This window comes from Physcomitrium patens, chromosome 20, assembly GCF_059467195.1.
Source record: "Physcomitrium patens ecotype Gransden chromosome 20, ASM5946719v1, whole genome shotgun sequence".
Lineage (NCBI taxonomy): Eukaryota > Viridiplantae > Streptophyta > Bryopsida > Funariales > Funariaceae > Physcomitrium > Physcomitrium patens.
The window spans coordinates 4281338-4297580 of NC_143429.1; the positions used below are offsets into that span (position 1 = coordinate 4281338).

The 16243-nt window shown below is 32.2% G+C and overlaps 1 protein-coding gene across 7 annotated transcripts; it reads right to left on the bottom strand.

The window, feature by feature from the left end:
* Window positions 1–4670: 4670 nt before the first annotated feature.
* On the bottom strand, window positions 4671–9514 carry LOC112272992 (receptor-like cytosolic serine/threonine-protein kinase RBK2). Of its 7 annotated transcripts, XR_002966848.3 has the most exons (9): window positions 8060–8649; window positions 7142–7893; window positions 6743–6997; window positions 6413–6570; window positions 6219–6298; window positions 5797–5932; window positions 5427–5576; window positions 4908–5202; window positions 4671–4801 (listed from the first exon to the last, which is right to left on the bottom strand). XR_002966848.3 is itself a non-coding variant. In XM_024501266.3 (8 exons), exons 1-8 carry the CDS (start codon window positions 8200–8202, stop codon window positions 5023–5025), a joined length of 1839 nt encoding a protein of 612 aa, XP_024357034.1. In that variant the 5' UTR covers window positions 8203–9514; the 3' UTR covers window positions 4853–5022. The 7 variants fall into 7 exon arrangements, 4 of the variants coding, with proteins under 4 accessions (XP_024357034.1, XP_024357035.1, XP_090101380.1 ...); XR_016498952.1 differs by lacking the exon at window positions 4671–4801 and having other exon boundaries at window positions 4853–5202; window positions 5427–5647; window positions 8060–8703; XR_016498951.1 differs by lacking the exon at window positions 4671–4801 and having other exon boundaries at window positions 4853–5202; window positions 5761–5932; window positions 8060–8382.
* Between the last annotated feature and the right edge of the window lie 6729 nt (window positions 9515–16243).

Consider the following 16243-nt stretch of genomic DNA (forward strand, 5'->3'; position numbering starts at 1 on the left):
ATGTACCATCAACTATCATCAAGATGATTAAACAACTCTTTTACCATTTACAAAGTTTACATATAATAATTAGATACATTCTTCTATTCAACAAACACTTTTTTTTGCCAATTGTGGTTATCATCTATAACTTGATACTTTTGACTTTTCAAAAGTTCATAATCTTGTGAAAGAAGATTTTAATTTTTTTTTCAAAGTTACATGCAAAAATGAAGCTATAGTTAAAGAAATCTCAAGAACAACAAAAGATTAATGTGGTGTCGTATTACATGTTGTCTTGTTTGGAAATGCACCGGACACCTAGCTATAGAAGGTGAAGTTGTATTTCATAAGTATCTAAGAAACCCTAATAGTTTTAATTCATATGAAAAGAATATAATCAAAATTTCAAAAATTATAAAAAACACTCTTCTTAATAGCCTCAATCATATATAAATCTCAATTACCTTTTTACTTTTATATTTAAGCAATTTAGATTTTTCTTCTAAGCCCTAATCCTAATCAGTAAGCTTTGAGAAGCTATAACTTCTAATTTGATTGTCTACTTGATGTGAAATTTTGCATGCAATTATCAATGTAAGTTTTCTATATGTTCAAGAAATTTCAGTCCAATATAACTTACAAATTGTAAAAAAATCTCCAAAAACTACACTAATATCACTTGATTGCCAACTTGAAAGGTGATATAGAAGTTCCAGCAATGATTTCTCCTTCTCTAATAATTAACTTTAATTCAAAATTAGTATATAGCTTGATCTTCAAGTCTTCCAATACTATGCCAAATTTTGCCTTGATCCAACTTATAGATCTCTAGATATTATAGAAAACCTATCCAACTCCAAACTACCAACTTCTAATATATTTTTGTACCAAAACCCAAATATTTCTCAATTGCACCATTGAATTATTACAAAAAAATTTATATACTTGGTACACCTAACAATCTAGGAAATACTAAATTTTGAACTATAGATGTTATACTAATTGCACAAATTAGCCAAAAGTTCTAGCCCTAATTGTATTACATAAAATCCAAATCACCAATACAAATCTTGACTTTGAATAATAATTTTTAAGTCCTTACAAATCCTAAAAAAATAAGCCTTATGCCTTTGGAAAGAAATTTAAGCTAACTTTCAAATCTTAATCTCCAATATTTGAATGAAAACCTATTTTTTCCTAGGCAGTCATTTTAGTGGCTAGAGGTCTGATTTCGACCCTATGTTACAAACGGTCGACTTTCGGATATCAATTTAACCTATCCTAAGTGTTTTTTAGCCCAACCCTACCCTCAACTTAATCTTAGTATCAACCATATTAATTATTTATGTCTTCTAATATGATTTTATCAATTTATGGTCTTTCTAAGGTAATAAAAGAGTCTCTATGGCCTAGAAGGTAAAAGTACTAACCAACCTTCAACCTACTAATTATTAAGAAAAGAAAATAACTTAAGAGGCTTTTATAAAAGCCATGTTTGGATACCTTGAATTATTATTGAATTAAGATAATTTAGATATTAATTAGAAATTCAATTTTGATTATAGTTTCACTATATAATTGTATTACATCACTACAACGGATGTCTATTGTAAGGAATAACTTCAATTGAATATGGGTAATAAGGTATGATTACTTTGTTGCAATGTCATGACTACTCATCTTTGTAACAAGTTAAACTATTGTAGGCTTAAATCTTTTCCTATATATGAATAAATCAATTCAATTGCATATTGATTATAACTATCAAGGACAATGAAGTTCTATCTTGCATTCCATATATCTTTTCTTGAACCATATAAGACAATGAATATATCAAGAAAAAGACAAGTTCTACTTCCTTTGATAGAAGTAGATAATATAATAGAGTTTGAAGTGGAAGAAAACTTTAACTTAAGATAATGCCAAAATAAATTGGAATGTCTTGTTCATTAGCACGGATATGATATTAATGAATGCATATATGAGCTAATAAAGAATTTTATAAATATAACAAAGAAGCTTCATGCTTTTTATCAATAACATCCATCAAAATGAAGATGAAGATAAAACAAGATGTATGAAAGATAATGATTGCTCCTTATAGAAATCGTCTTTAGAAAGAGAGATAATGTTATGGTGTTGTATGGCATGATTTATAATTTGAAAATATATTGGGTATCTAGCTACAGAGAGTTTAGTTTTAATTTATTGGCTAAACTCTAAGATATGATATATTCTTGTTATGAAAGACAAATAAATGCAACAATATTAACATATGTTCTATTGATAAAATCTTTTATATTTAATAAAGTATAAACAATATAAAATATTTTACTGATAAAATCATCTTTAAAAAGGGAGATAATATTATGGTGTCATATGGCATGATTTATAATTTGGAAATATATTAGGTATCTAGCTACAAAGAGTTTAGTTTTAAATTGTCTTTAGAATAAATTAATAGAAATGGCATAATCCTTTCACTTCTAAAACAAGACAAGAATATTAAGTTAGCACTCTTGTCAAATTGTCAAAGATATGAATCTTGAAGAATTAATATGAATCTTAAAAATATTAAATAATCACTCAAAGATGATATAATATTAAACTAGAATGGCTATTGCCAAAGACAAGAAGGCTAGAAAGACTTGAAACGAGACTAAAGATTAAAAAGGTATTGTCAAGAGTAAAAACGGCTTCACTCTTGCTACTATATATAGTATCTAATTAAGAGCTATGTGGTGATATTCAATAGGACCGCTAACATATATTAACTTCTTTATAATAAACCTTACATGAAGTTTTATTATAAAGATAGAATATTCTTCATATATATATATATATGTTATAATAGTTTTTCTTGCCACATAATTAACTACAATTATAATAGTTTTTTTGAAAGGTGGATGTACTTTCTTAGCTTTTTCTTTATAAAGAAGGAAGATGAAATACTATCTTTTATAACATAGTAGATATTCTATTTAATAGATGCTTATAATATTTTTTGAATTATCTTTGAAAGATTTAACAACTCATATTTTTAGTGTAATAACACCTTAATTAAACATGGATGTTATTTTAAATATTCATAAAATATGATTTTATTTTTACTCATTTTTTATACATATGTAATTTTAACTTGTATGTAAAATTATTATGAATATTTGAATGCTATAAATCAAAAATAAATTTAAGATACAACTATCTATTATTAAAAAAATAGAAAAAACATATTATTGTTGTATAAATCTTTTAAAAGATTTAGAAGGAAAATATTTAAAATTAAATATATTAAATAAAATAAATGTCAATTTAATTTTTAAATATATTTTTAGAAATAAAAGAAAAATATTTGTTTCATAATTTGTCAATATAAAGAAAATACAATATAAAATAATACAAATACAAGCAAGATATGAAAGTGCACATATAAAAAAATATTTGGCATAAGATAATCCTCACCTTTCATTTTTATTTTTTATAAGTAGAAGATACAATATAAGATGTTTTTTGATTGATCTTTATAAGATTGCACCTTGATGATTTTATCACCTTGTGATTGGTCTTCATGAGATATTATTTACCAATGATTGGTCATTTTTATATTGATATTATTTTTTTGTTATTGTAGTAGGTAGATTTGGTGGTCTTTAAATACCACCAACTCTACCTACTACAATAAGATGTCAAAATGTTGTGTAAAATTAGAATGATTTAATACTTTACTTATTATGATAAGCATTAAATATCAAGTCTATAATTCTATTACATACAAGTATAATTCATTTTTTAGTGTAAATTTTTTTTTTAAAATATTTGATAATCCTTGATTTGATTAATTATAGAAATATAAATTGATTATTTATTTTATTTTAAAAATTGTAGAAAAATAGAGTAATTTTTCAAAAGATGCTTTCTAGTAAATATATATTTTTTAATTTATAACATAAGATCATTATGCCAGGTCAATTTTCCAACTTACAATTAACATTATGACTTACTGTGACTTCAATAAATAAATAAATCAATCAATCAATCATCTTGTTTATGCTGTTTGTATTTTTATTTTGGCTTTTGACGTTTTCATGTATTATACTGTAGCTTCTTTTTGTAAGACAAGGCATAAGAATAAATAAATACTTATTCATTTATTTCTTTGTTTATTAGTAATAACATATTTTTTTGAATATCTACAATTTTATTTTAGCAAATGAACAGTAGCATTAAACAAATAAAAGTACACCATAAATTTATACTTTTAGAAGGCTTTCATCACTCAAAAGAAGGTACTATTGCAACTTGTACATGGCTTCAAAATATATATATATATATATATATATATTAAATTTAAAATCAACATTAATCATATCAACATCATAACCAATGCTAGTACACTCAATCAAGTGACTTGGATTAGTTTTTGATGCCTACTACATTGTAAACCATACTTATTTCGATGGTAGAAGAATCATTTTTAACACATTGGGAGCTGTTGATAAGAATCGCATGCTTGAAGTCCACCTCGACACGTTCAAAACGATTTAACAGAAAAAAAAAAAAAAAAAAAAAAGAAAAAAGAAAAAAAAAAGAAAGAAAAAAACACCCTCTGATGGTTTGTGGCAAGGATGTTCGAAGAGGAGGATCTCACAAACTGGATATTCTAAACCAGTCTACAGCCATAATACTGAATCTCTCCATTTTCCAACAAGCAGTCAACCTCTAGTTTTTCTGCTCATTAAATCTCAGCATCTAATTCGTCGACACAAAATTATGTCTTGCATTATACCATATATCTATGCCTGCTTGTTATACAGATGACCTGTAAGAAAAGATGCAAAAGAAGCAATTTCGTTAGCAAACAAACTGGAGCTTCCACTGCAAACTTGCATATTTCTGGGCCTTTGATTATTAAAAGAGAAGTCCACCTTCAATGCTGCAAGATAGGAGGCCCTAGAATTGGGTTTCTTTAGGCTGAACGTCTAAGTGAACTCGTGCTGGTGTGAAGATCGATGCAAAATATGAGATGATCTTCGTTCACTGTCACTCGAATTCCAGAGCTAGAGCTCGATGCCGTTGCATGTCAGTCTCGTAATCCTCAGTGGAACCATACTCCTCCTCGGTGTCGGCATCGGAGCATGCAACGTCATGCCATTGCGAAAACGATCTTGACACGAGATCGGATTTCTTATCTGCCACATCTTCCGACAGTAGTTGCACTACCTGTGATTCCACGAAATCCACCCACGTTTCTTAACATCTCGCAGTTGCTTTGCAACTTGTGCGGAAGCAGAAACAGTTTTGAGCTATCATCTAATTGCCTTGTCGACTACACAATACCTCTACTAGTCCGAAAAGTTGTTGTCATGGATGTTAGTGAAAAATTCTGAAGAGGGTGGTACTGGTAGGATTAACTCTGGAGGCCTGTGGCGAAGCGTAGAACCAACCTGACGCATCGAAGGGCGAGAAGTGGGTGATGGCCGGACACACAGGCCTGCTATCAATACCAGGCGGTGCATTTGATCGGAATCAAACTCGCCATCCAGACGCTGGTCTGCAAGCTGCTTGACGTTGCCCTTTCTCAGGTATGGTTTTGCCTGTGGTCCGCAATTGAGAGCTTGAATTAGCACTACGATAGGACTTGAGAAGAACCCCCTCATATGTTTTACTGCATTAGCCCTGCAGCAGCTTTAGCATGCAGGCCAATTTGGCTTAAAAGTAAGCACTTCGATCAATTCCTTGAGTAGTAGGACAATATCATGTGATTGAGGACGAACTGACCTAGTGTGACAAAAAGCACCGAAAATTCTCACCCACCCATATAACAAGATTTTGCTTTTCAGAATCCACAGGTCGACGGCCAGTTATAAGCTCAAGGAGCAACACGCCGTAAGCGAATACATCCGTCTTCTCATCCACTCGTCCATGAAGGAAGTACTCAGATGCTAAGTACCTACACATTCGTTTTTCATTGAGTTAGGTCAAGTTTTTAAAACTAGTCAGAACCCAGTGGATATGACGACGTTTCAACGTCAATAAGATGTAGAAAGATGTCATTTCCTTAGGAAATTATGTTCATTTTATTGTGAACTAAGGTGACAGGTAAGAGAGTAGACTTGTACATTTAGCAATAATACAAGCTGATGGCATAAATGAGCATCCTATGATCTATTAATTCCAGAGTACAGGTCAGACAATCTTTGGGCTCGTTGTGCATAAACGCGAGGATAGTGACATACCCAAAGGTTCCTTCTATGGGAAGAACAGTATGATGTGAACATCTATCTGGAAGCCATTTTGACAGACCGAAATCTGATATCTGCGTACCACAGGAGTTGAACGAATATTACCCAGATGAAATAGATGGCAGGCTCCACTTTGCGAATTTAACAATGAAGCTGAAATTAGCGAGCATGTTGCGATTTGTACCAACCTGGGGCTCAAAATTAGAGTCCAATAATATGTTTGACGCCTTGATGTCGCGGTGGATGATCCGCCTTTGGCACTGCTCATGGAGGTAATGCAATCCTCTTGCTACGCCCAGTGCAACCTTCTTTCTCGTTTCCCACGTAAGACCTGGGGAATTCGAAGCTGGAAAGTCAACTCATGCATTTCAGTCACCACATTGAAATCGGCTATAACGTGAACATCTTACTGTTGCTAAGCAATTCTTAGTTATGAATAATTAAGGACTTATAAAAGCACCCAGCCTACAAGAAATAAAGTTGTGAATGAAATTTTGTCGCAGAACAGATACACTTACAGTGAAGAAGCGGCTGGAGACTGCCCAGAGTAGACAATTGAAATATTAGGTGTAAACCGTTTTCTATACAGATGCCCAAGATTTTTGCAACGTTTATATGGGATACGTGGCTGACAATGCCCAATTCAATTAGAAAGCCTCTTTCCTTTTCTGCTGGAGTACCACCGCGATTGAGTTTCTTCACTGCAATCAGCTGACCGTTTTTAAGCATTCCCTTGTACACCTTCGCAAATCCACCTTCGCCAACTAGATTCTCTGCAGTAAATATTGCATGATTCAATCGCCTAACGTAACGTAGCTGTTCGTTCAATGAATCAAATTCAGCTTGGCATTCGTATTTTCATTTGAAAAAAACATGAAAGTTTCGTAAGATATGTTGGGAGGAGCTCATGTGCACACCTGGACCGAAGTTGTTAGTTGCAAGAGAAATATCATCATACGAGAAAGTCTGCCAAGCCCTTCGGATGCTACAAGATGTGCTAAGAAAATCATCCACACACTCTTGGAACAGAGGCTCTGCCTGTGCCTGAGGATTTTGCAACACGGGATCCGAAATCGACAGATCTTTCTTACGATACGACGTCGGAAACGACTGCCACTTTCTAGTCGCGAAAGATCTCCACAGGCTTTGAATACAATGCTTCTGGGTGGATTGTGTCAAGCCAGTGTGGTCACTTAAGTTCTCAACGTCAAAAGTTGAATTCAATACACTTTTCCTGGAAAAATTAGGCGATCCACTCGAAAATGGACCCTCCAGCACTGCTCGTGGAGAGTCCCTCTCAGCATCGCATCTCGAATCCTGTCTGGAAATGTTAAACTTCTGAATCGAGTTCATCTTGTCACTAAAATCCTCATCCCAGAGGCAAGCATTGATGGGGCCTGATTCGTTGTCTACAATCGAAGGAACTGAGCAGAAAAATTTCTGCTGCAGCATGCTGAGAGAGGATGATCCACCCCTCGACCTTGTGCTGCCAACATCAGCTCTAAGAATATCCTTGAAGTTTTCTCCGATGTTGACAATATACTCTGATGAGGACTTGCTAATTCCGATAGAGGACGGCGTTTCAAGCTGGTCTTTACCGTCCAAATCTGCGGAATCCGACAACATCTTCTCCCATTGAGAGCAACTCACACAGTAAGTCTGCTTCACCCTGAAGATAGCAAAGACCAGAAGCTAGAATTAATACTAAGTATACATTACTTCACGCTGGATGCACAAGAGGTGACAATTGATTCCAAATAAAATAACGACAGGGATGGCTTCACTAAGATTTACAAACAAAATTGAGTAGATGCGCAACAGTTGTACTAAGTTACCGATTACAGAAGAGCTGCGTGAGACACACCTCACAATTCTCCCCCGCCAACATCCAACTCACTGACGGCTTCACTGGTATTCTGGTTTCACACCCGCCAGCTTTTAAAAGCCTGCTTGCAATAGCATCATTTTCGTCGTCCATAACCAGAGCGAATTCTCTTCAGCTGTGACCGCTAATTCTGTATAACCCGATTATTCTCTTTTGCTGTTCAGATTCTGGTTCACGCCAGCACAACTGCATCACAGCTCACTATCCGTTTCGGCTGCTTGGATATGAGTCATGTCCTATAGAAGAAGCTCTTGCCTGAAGAAACAACGAGCCGCTTTGAGGTATACACTAGAACTTTATTCTGTTTGACGATAGATCAATGGTATAAACCTTTGATCTCCCTTTCACGACACACCAAAGCTACACCTTAAACTCATAAATGATTAAAATTACCTCCTGACCCAGCCCAAGCTAAATCAAGGAGATTGCGGGTAAATTAGTTGGTTGTTTCCGTTGTTTGGGTCTATGTCACACATCAGTAAAATATTCTTAGAAGTTGGGAAGCACACTGGCAGATCTCTATCGACGAGATAACGAGGAGTTCGTTTGGATATTCTTTAAAGGACGATAGAATGGTGACCAAGAGCGTTTCGCCTGGACAGTTCTCACAGCCTGAGCGGTGGTCAAGTATTGGCGTGAAGCACTCTCGAAATTTAGACAGAATCCCAAGGCTGTCAATGCGAGGTCCTAGTGTGAAACGGAGAGCTTGCACAATTGCACTGCGTTACAATGCAAGTACGAGACCCGAGGGATCAACTCAGACTGCTGGCGAGTGGATTCAAGAAGCATTACTCGTGCAGTAGCTATGATTAGAATTGAAATACGTCTAAGTGCATCTGGAATTGAGTCTTACGAGGATTAATATACGAGATCATGAGGATGCCGCGCTGAAGCCGCATTCCACTAGAAAAGCTGCGTCGGATTAACGTTGGGACGACTGTGCGAAGAAGCTAACAACATTGACCTGAAAGATCAATCGCTAGTACTCCTGATGAGTGATAGCAGCAACTGTATCGCTCGGTTCTACGCGCCTAGCATGATAACCTGCTACTGCTACGCATTCTACTCATCAATTGCACGACCATGGACCAACCTGAGCTTCCGAAACGCCAAAGTTCCAAACGAACTCCTCGTCAATACAGTATCAGGATCACCACTTCGCAGAAAGACACTGAGGGATCGAAATGGAAAGTAGAATGCTGGAGCAAGGAACTCAAACCGACGAACGAACAAACGAGGTCGGGATCAAAAGCATCGACGAGGAAACAAACAAACAACCAAATCAGGAAGTGGAAGGGTTACGGGAGGGAAAAGAAACCAGAACAAAACGAGGCGCCCAATGAAAGGGAAACAAAGATTCGCATCCAAATTAAGGATGCACAGTAAAGGATCTCCCCATTTGGAGCATGGAGGCGGAGGATGGGGATCGACCAAGCCGACGACGAAATGAGGTTTTTAGGGTGGATCGAGCGCCAGGTTCGAGGCGGAAGCGACTGCTTCGGGTTTCACCTCGGATTAACCTTCGCGGTGGGCCATGCGATCGACGAGCATGGTGCCAGGTCTCGACATGGGTGCTTCTCCGATGCGATAAAAGCTTCCTTAACCCCCCTGGGTTACAATGCGCTGCGATGTGATGCGATGCGATGAGCCACAGCACCTACGTGCCTGCGTGCAAGAGTTAAGATAGATCGAGAGTATGTGTTTGTGTGTGCCCCACCCACCTCATGATCCCTCAGAGGATTCCGACGTGCAAGTGGTGCCGTCCCCTGGTGACCATATTCCGGCGTGGTGGTGGTGATAGTGGTGGTGGTGATAGTGGTGGTGGGTCCGTCTCGCCGCTGCATGTGCAGCTCCGTTCCCTTTGTTTTTGTTTTGTTTTGTGTGTGGTGTCATCACTCGTTTCACTTCGTGCCCACGAAACCCTAAATCTTTGGCTTTTGGGTGCAAACCCAACGCCATGATGTGAAGGGGTGTCATGAGCGGCGTGAGTTGCAGAATTTGGTGCTTGTTTAGGGCACGCAAATCAAACAGCGGTGATGGGTTGTGTTTGATGAATCGTAATCCTGGTGCAATTTGGCATCAGATGTGTTAAATGAATATGCTTGATTGTGGTATTATAGAATTTGTTCATGTACATATATATTAAAAATTCTTTTCTAACATATATTTTAAAAAAACTAATATATTTGAATATATATTCTTGAAAGAATCCACACATATCAAATCATATATTAAAAAAGATATATATATATATATATATATATATAGAGAGAGAGAGAGAGAGAGAGAATTAAATCTCATGATCCATATATTCTATAGTTTATAGATCTTTGTTTTGTCAATTTACAAATGAAAAAAATATTTATACTAATTTATATAAATCACTTCTAGAAAATTATTTGAAAATCATAATCTATACTAATGTTTTTGTATCTCCTATAAGGTATTTTTAACACATTTTAGGAAGTATCTAAATTTTTTTAAGATACTTGGTAATTTGGTAATTTGCATCAAGAATCTTGTATAATTATGTTGTGAATGTACAACAAAAAATTGCAATCTTTCAATGTAAATTGACATGCAAGAATCTTCTACTAAACTATCTTGGTAGAAATATTACATTAAATTATTAATAAATTTGTATATGAAGTTTGTTAAGATTTAGCATACTGTTTTGATTTGTTGTACAAATTTTTAGTAATTTTATATAAGCCCCATCTATCTAAAGGCCTTTTAAGCTATATTTTGTAGTGAGTTTGCTTCAATGTAAAAATAGAAAAAAATTAAAAAATATTAGATATATATATATATATATATATATATATATATTCTTTTTTCTACTAAAAAACTAAATACGTTTTGATGAAAGAAAGGAATTTATTTTTATCACATTTATAGCAACTACTATAATTATGTTGGTAAAAATCCTATTTGATAATAGTACATTGGCATTAGACTTGTTTTGTAGACCAATTCAATTGGAAGAGACATTAGCATTTATGTTTAATTCTGTACGATCACATAATTCACCATCATTGGAAATTCATTCAAGACATTGTAAGGATCTATTTTTTCTAAAGAAAGCACATGGACAAGTATTTTATTAATACTAAGTGATCGTATCTTCATTGGATTTTTTATAGATATCAAATCATTTATTGTTACTTGCCTTTGTTCACTCTTTTCATTAGCATCCACCAAATTAAGATATTACCCTTGTGGAGCTCTTTACAAGCATTGGTATTAGTTGGGTGGTAGTATTAGAGGCTAGTATCACAAAAAAAAATCAAAGACTATGCAAAACTATAAAAAGATAATTGCTAAACAATGCAATATCAAATAAAAATAAGTCTAGAAGATCCAAGTTAGACCACAAGACATGTATTATTGAGATTGAAAAACTCTTCAATATCAACACCTATATATACTAGGATTTAGGAAGTTTCTAAATAGCTTCTTGTAGAAGGCTTTGCCTCAAAGTCATCTTAGGATTCTCTTTGAATAATTTCTTTGTTGCTTCAATATTAAGCAATCTTAAGAAACTTCTTTTCTAAGAACATATCTTGAACAACTTCAGCAATACATGTTGAGAAAAATGTGGAAATCTTTTCATCTCAATGAACTTTTTACATTCATCAAGATAATAATATTAAGAAATGCTATATATGGTGTCAAAAAAACAATTTAAATCCATAAAAAGTTCTCTAAAAGCTTTTTTTTTATCATTGATTTGCATTATTGCATCTTTTAACCAATCTTCCTTGCAACACTCTTCAATCAAGGTTCTTACTTTGTATGTAATTTTGAACAAATATTTTTGCTTTCTCAAACATATGAAAATAAGAACCACCAATGATAGTTTGAATTGTTTCAAGATCTTTTGAAAAGTTGTTGAAGAGATTCTTATATTGCCTTTCATTCAACATCTTATCAAGGACATGAATTTCAAAGAAATAAATCCTCAATACACTCTTGTGACACTGAAAAGAACTAGAAAGTCACTCAAAGTTGATATATTATTGAACTAGAATGGCTATTGCCAAAAACAAGAAGACTAAAAAGTCTAAAAAGAACGTTAATGACTAGAAAGGCATTGACAAGAGTGAAGAAGGCTTCATTCTTGCCTCTATATATACTCTTAACTAAGAACTATGTGGCGATATCCTATAGAACCTTCAAAACATAATGAATTTACAAGACACATATCTTAACTTGTAAAATAAGTTTTCTATATGTATGCCATATAGTTAACTTGTTCTGTAAGCTATCAACATGTGGTTAACTTGTTGACTAAGTTTTTAGCCTATCAATCAACTACAAATATATGCTAAGTCAAAGTAGCATCTATGAAGGTTCTAAGAAGCTTCTTTAAAAGATATTATGAAATTAATCTACTTTTATTTAATTTTATATATTTCTACCTAATGATGTAGATATTTATTAAAGAATGTTTATATATCTATGACATTATCCACCCTTCTAAAGACAAGTCCTACAAAGAGCGATGATCATGTGTTAATAAAATCTAAGATGTGGCAAATTTTATTTGTTATATACTTTGATCTTTGTTTTCTTCAAAGATGGTTGATAGGTCCTCTTAGCTATCAATAGTATCTTATACCAAAGCAAAAAGATCATCCTATTATTTAATTGTTATTGGGCCTATTATAACTTCTTTCAAATAAAACATTAAAAATACAGTCAAGAGTTGTTTTTACTTCTTCTACCTCGAATTTTTTATTATTTTCCACTTTTATATGAGGAGGTGGCATTTATCTTCTTTTCAAAATATTGACCATCTTATATGACTTAAGAGGAGATATATGAAATACAAGGTAGATCTTCATAGACTTTGCTAGATATAATCAATAAACAACAAGATTGACCTGTTCAATAATAGGAAGAGGTTTAAGCCTATGGTAATCCAACTTATGACAAGGATGGATAGTCTTGATATTGCAATGAAATAATTATACATTGTCACCTACGTTGAATTGTAGTTATTCCTTGTAATAGGCATCTACATTAATCTTTTGACTTTCTTGAGCTTTCTTTAATTACACCTACAATGTTGCATGTAGCTATGACAAATGAATTGCCAAATCTTTTGCCATAGAATTATCAACTTTTGAAAAGTCAAAATTATCAAGTTATGGATGATAAGCATAATTAGTAAAAAAAATTATTTTTTGACTAGAAGAATGTAACAAATTATTAAATGCAAACTCTACCAATAGTAAAAGAGATGTCCAATCATCTTCATGATAGTTGATGGTACACTTGAAGTAGTGCTTTAAAATTTGATTCATCCATTTTGTTTGCCCATCAATTTGAGGATGAAAAGTCAAAGAAAGTTTTATATCCATCTTTAAAATCTTGAAAAGAGTTTTTTAAAATCTTGATATAAATTGAGTCCTTCTATCTAATATAATATCTTTAAGCAATCCATGATAGCAATAGATATTATTAAGAAAAAGCTTAGCCGTTTCTTTATTTATAATAGATTTTATATATGGTACAAAATCTGCCATCTTAATAAAATAATCTACTACTATAAATATAAAATCATATGAACATGAGACTAAAAGATACATAATAAAATCTATAGAAATAGAAGATCATCATTGTTTTGGAATAGGTAATGGCTGAAGAAGTCCATAAGGTCAATGGCAAGGAGTTTTAAATCTTGAATAAATATCACATGATTGTAAAAAGTCTTTGACTGCCTTTCACATTTAAAGCCACAAGAAATTTTTCAATATTAGCTCCAAAATCTTGTTGTATCTCAATTGTCCAAGTGTTGAAAAGTCATGACAAGTTTAATGAACACATAATTGTGCCCTACCTTTATGAATGTATAATTTTCTTTCAAAATATAATAGATTTTTTTAAAATCAAACTTGGAAGTATCATGAGACTTAGAAGAATTCTTCTTAATATCATTGATAAAAAGATTAGAGGACATACTTGATTGAATTTTCTTGACAAAGGTTGAATTAATAGTTAATGTTGATTTTATTTCTTAAATGTAAAAATACTCTAGCTTTAAGAAAATTATTCTTTGTTGATCAAAAGATGCATTTCTTTCTTTTAATATAAGATAAGAATCTTTAAAAAGAATATCCAATAAATCTTGTTATTTTTTTTTGATCAATAAATAATCTTAAAATCAAATCTTAATAAATTCATGTTCCAACAAACTTGACAATAATTTAAATTATGTACTGATGTGAAATACTTGAGGTTCTTATGATCTATATATTGTAACTAGACTTGAAGTACCTTATAAATAATAGTATCATTCTTGAAATGAATCCATAGTTACAAAGAATTCTTTGTTGTGGATTTCATAATTAATCTTAATTGCTAAAATATTTTTGGAATAAAAAGTTATTCAATGTAGTTTTTCATCTACTCTCATTTGCCATAATACTGTAGCCAAGGCAAAGTCTGATACATCTATTCTCATAAAAAATACCTTTGAGAAGTCAATACATTATAATATTGGTGCAAAAGTAATTTTTTTTTTAAAGCATCAAACGATACTTTGGCTTCTTTACTCCACTCAAGTTTGTTTTTATAAATCAAACATATAAGTGGAGCTACAACTTAAAAAAATTTCTTGATGAAGATCTGATAATAATTGGCATAGCCCAAAAAGCATTGTACATTTCTTATTACTTTTTGAATATTTCAATCCTTAATAATTTGAATCTTCATTGGATCCATCATTAGCCCTTTGTTGGAAATGATGTGTCCCAAGAAGTCAATTTGAGTAGTATGGAATATATATTTTTTTTAATTCGGCATATAATTCTATATCTCTAAGTTTTTGTAATACATGACAAAGATGAATTTCATGCTCTTATGTATTCTTAGACAAGATTAAGATGTCATCCAAATAATAGATGATAAAATCATCAAGAAACTCAAAAAAAACATCATTCATTAGATGTTGAAAAATAATTGGTGCATTTGTGAGTCCAAAAGGCATGACATTTTATTCAAAATTTCCATATTTGGTTCAAAATATAATTTTCTATTCATCTCATTATTTAATATGTACTAAATTATGTGATCTTTATAGATCTATTTTTGTATAGATCTTTGTTTAATTCAATTGATAAAATAGTCTTGAAATCAAAAGTAGAAGATATTTATTCTTAATGGTGATCTTGTTGAGTCTTTAATAGTCTACACACATCTATAGAGGTCCATCTTTTTTCTTCACAAATAAGATAGGAGTCTCAATTGGAGATTTAAAATGATGTATGATATTTTTAGCCAAGTTCTCATCAATATATTTTTTGAGTGTAGCTAACTTGTTTTGTAATAGGCTATAGATTGGTCCAAATAGTAGTTGAGCTCTTTTGTGAAGATTGATAGAAAAATCATAAGGATAATATTCTAGAAGAATATTTATATTTTTTTTTCAAAAATATCTTAGAAATCTTGATATTGATTAGAAATACCACTTGACATATTTTCACCATCAAAAATGGGCATGGCATATATAGTAAAAGATAATCCTCTTTTTATAGCATGTATGAAAGGACTTGCACCTACCAATAAGGATTTGGATGTATATATGTAGAGAATTTAATTTTAACTTATTGATTAAGCTCCAATAAGTGATTTATTCTACCTTTAATTTATATACAAAGTCTTGGCTCTCAAAACCTCTTATACTTTGTATAAAATACCAAAATTGTAGCAAAATCTTTCAAAGCATATTTTTCCTATAAAATATTTATTCTTTCTAAACTTTAAAAATTCATATCTCTTAAATCAATCTTTTAATTTCTTTCAAATTTCTAAATAATGTAGCACTTATTTTTAAGCTTTATCATAAAATAAATAAATTATAAATTCACTACCAATTTTTTGGCATCTTAGAAATCCTAGCAAGTGCTCTAAATCCTAATCTACAAGCACTAGAGCATTTTTTTCTTCATATTTCAAAAATTCAAAACTCAAATACCATAAAATTTGTGTATAAAGCTTAATAACATAATTATATACAATTTTAGAAATTTTGAGCCAAAATCTTATCAAATTTCTCAAGATATAGCTCAAAATACAACCACTAGTGAATTGGGTCACTTACCACCTTTAGATTTGAAGTGCTGACTTC